Genomic DNA, 1,289 nt, shown 5'->3' on the forward strand with positions numbered 1-1,289 from the left:
TTTTTTTATTAATATTAATTTGAATTCCGTGAAATGTACAGGTATAAAATCAAAATCGTTTGGTTGTGACATTCCAGCTATAATGACGGGCCAGGAGGTATTATTGGAGGAGTCGTTGGCAGTCTATTCGGACTCGGCACTCTCATTGCTTTGATTGTTATCTGCATTTGCTGTCGAAGAAGGCGGGCCAATATGGGACAGGTGATCGGCAACAGACCAGTCACATCTGTTACCATGGGTAGGTTGTTTGTGTATCATATTTAATTGTGGAAATCATAGCCATAACGACATCGATTATTGGACAAAACAACATTACGACAATGGTTAATTAAGCATTACGGCATTGATTTATGTTTATGGACACATCCTCGGGTCAATCGGGAACTGTCAGCAATTTCAGGCTCATTTACGGAAAGTGCCGATGATTCCCGATTGATGCTCCGACGGGTTTTTTTAATACACGGAAAAAACACGGAAAAGCCCGAAGATGTCCGATTATGATTCGTAAGCATTCTCCTAATTATCATCAAATGTTCGTCGAAATCAAGGCCATTTTCAGTAAATTGCGGTCAGAGTAAATATTTTTGGAGGTTGTAAATCATAAACAATGTGAAGATAATGATTAAATGCTTACATGCAACTGCTTCTGTTTAACATTTGTTTTGTTCTCTTTATATGATCAATTATTTCACTTTATTTAGAGATATACAATGGTTAAAACAAGCAGGAAAGTTTCTTAACCGTCTGAAAATTAAGTGAATTATGTGGGTTTTAATTATGTAATTCAAGCATAACTGTTTCCTTATAGTTTCCCAGCAGACGAACCAGCAGGCGACCCAGGGATATGCAACAGCGCAGCCTGGTTACCCAGCGGCTGGACAACCAGCCGCCTATCCAGTGGCAGGACAACCAGCCGCCTATCCAGCGGCAGGGCAACCAGCCGCCTATCCAGCGGCAGGAAAACCAGCCGCCTATCCGAACTCTCCCATGACACAAGCTGCATATCCTCCCGCCCCTGCAGGACAGTATCCACCTCCAACACAGCAGGCGTACCCCATGGGATCTCAGCCCTACCCCGCGCAACCACAGGCCACACCCTACAATGCCGGGAACATGTATGACAATAACACAGCTCCCATGGCCGGAGGAGGAGGCTTCATTAACGCAGGATTCCAGCCTCCTCCACCTTATGATCAAGTTGCTACCGAAAAAAAGTAAACCAACAAAACAGAGCAATCTTGCCAAAGTTTCTTTCTTTCTGATTTCATAATTATTGTTATTCTTTATGA

General features: G+C 43.0%; 1 protein-coding gene across 1 annotated transcript; it reads left to right on the forward strand.

Annotated features, from left to right (window-relative positions):
- Nucleotides 1-52: 52 nt before the first annotated feature.
- On the forward strand, nucleotides 53-1,289 carry LOC110440817 (galectin-3-like). Its single transcript, XM_021483946.1, has 2 exons — nucleotides 53-238; nucleotides 809-1,289. Exons 1-2 carry the CDS (start codon nucleotides 193-195, stop codon nucleotides 1,216-1,218), a joined length of 456 nt encoding a protein of 151 aa, XP_021339621.1. The 5' UTR covers nucleotides 53-192; the 3' UTR covers nucleotides 1,219-1,289.

This window comes from Mizuhopecten yessoensis, unplaced genomic scaffold, assembly GCF_002113885.1.
Source record: "Mizuhopecten yessoensis strain PY_sf001 unplaced genomic scaffold, ASM211388v2 scaffold710173, whole genome shotgun sequence".
NCBI lineage: Eukaryota > Metazoa > Mollusca > Bivalvia > Pectinida > Pectinidae > Mizuhopecten > Mizuhopecten yessoensis.

Coding starts and splice junctions, on each gene's coding strand:
- LOC110440817 (XM_021483946.1), top strand. CDS start 193: ATGGGACAGGTGATCGGCAACAGACCAGTCACATCTGTTACCATGG. Junction 239..808: donor AGTCACATCTGTTACCATGG/GTAGGTTGTTTG, acceptor GTTTCCTTATAG/TTTCCCAGCAGACGAACCAG.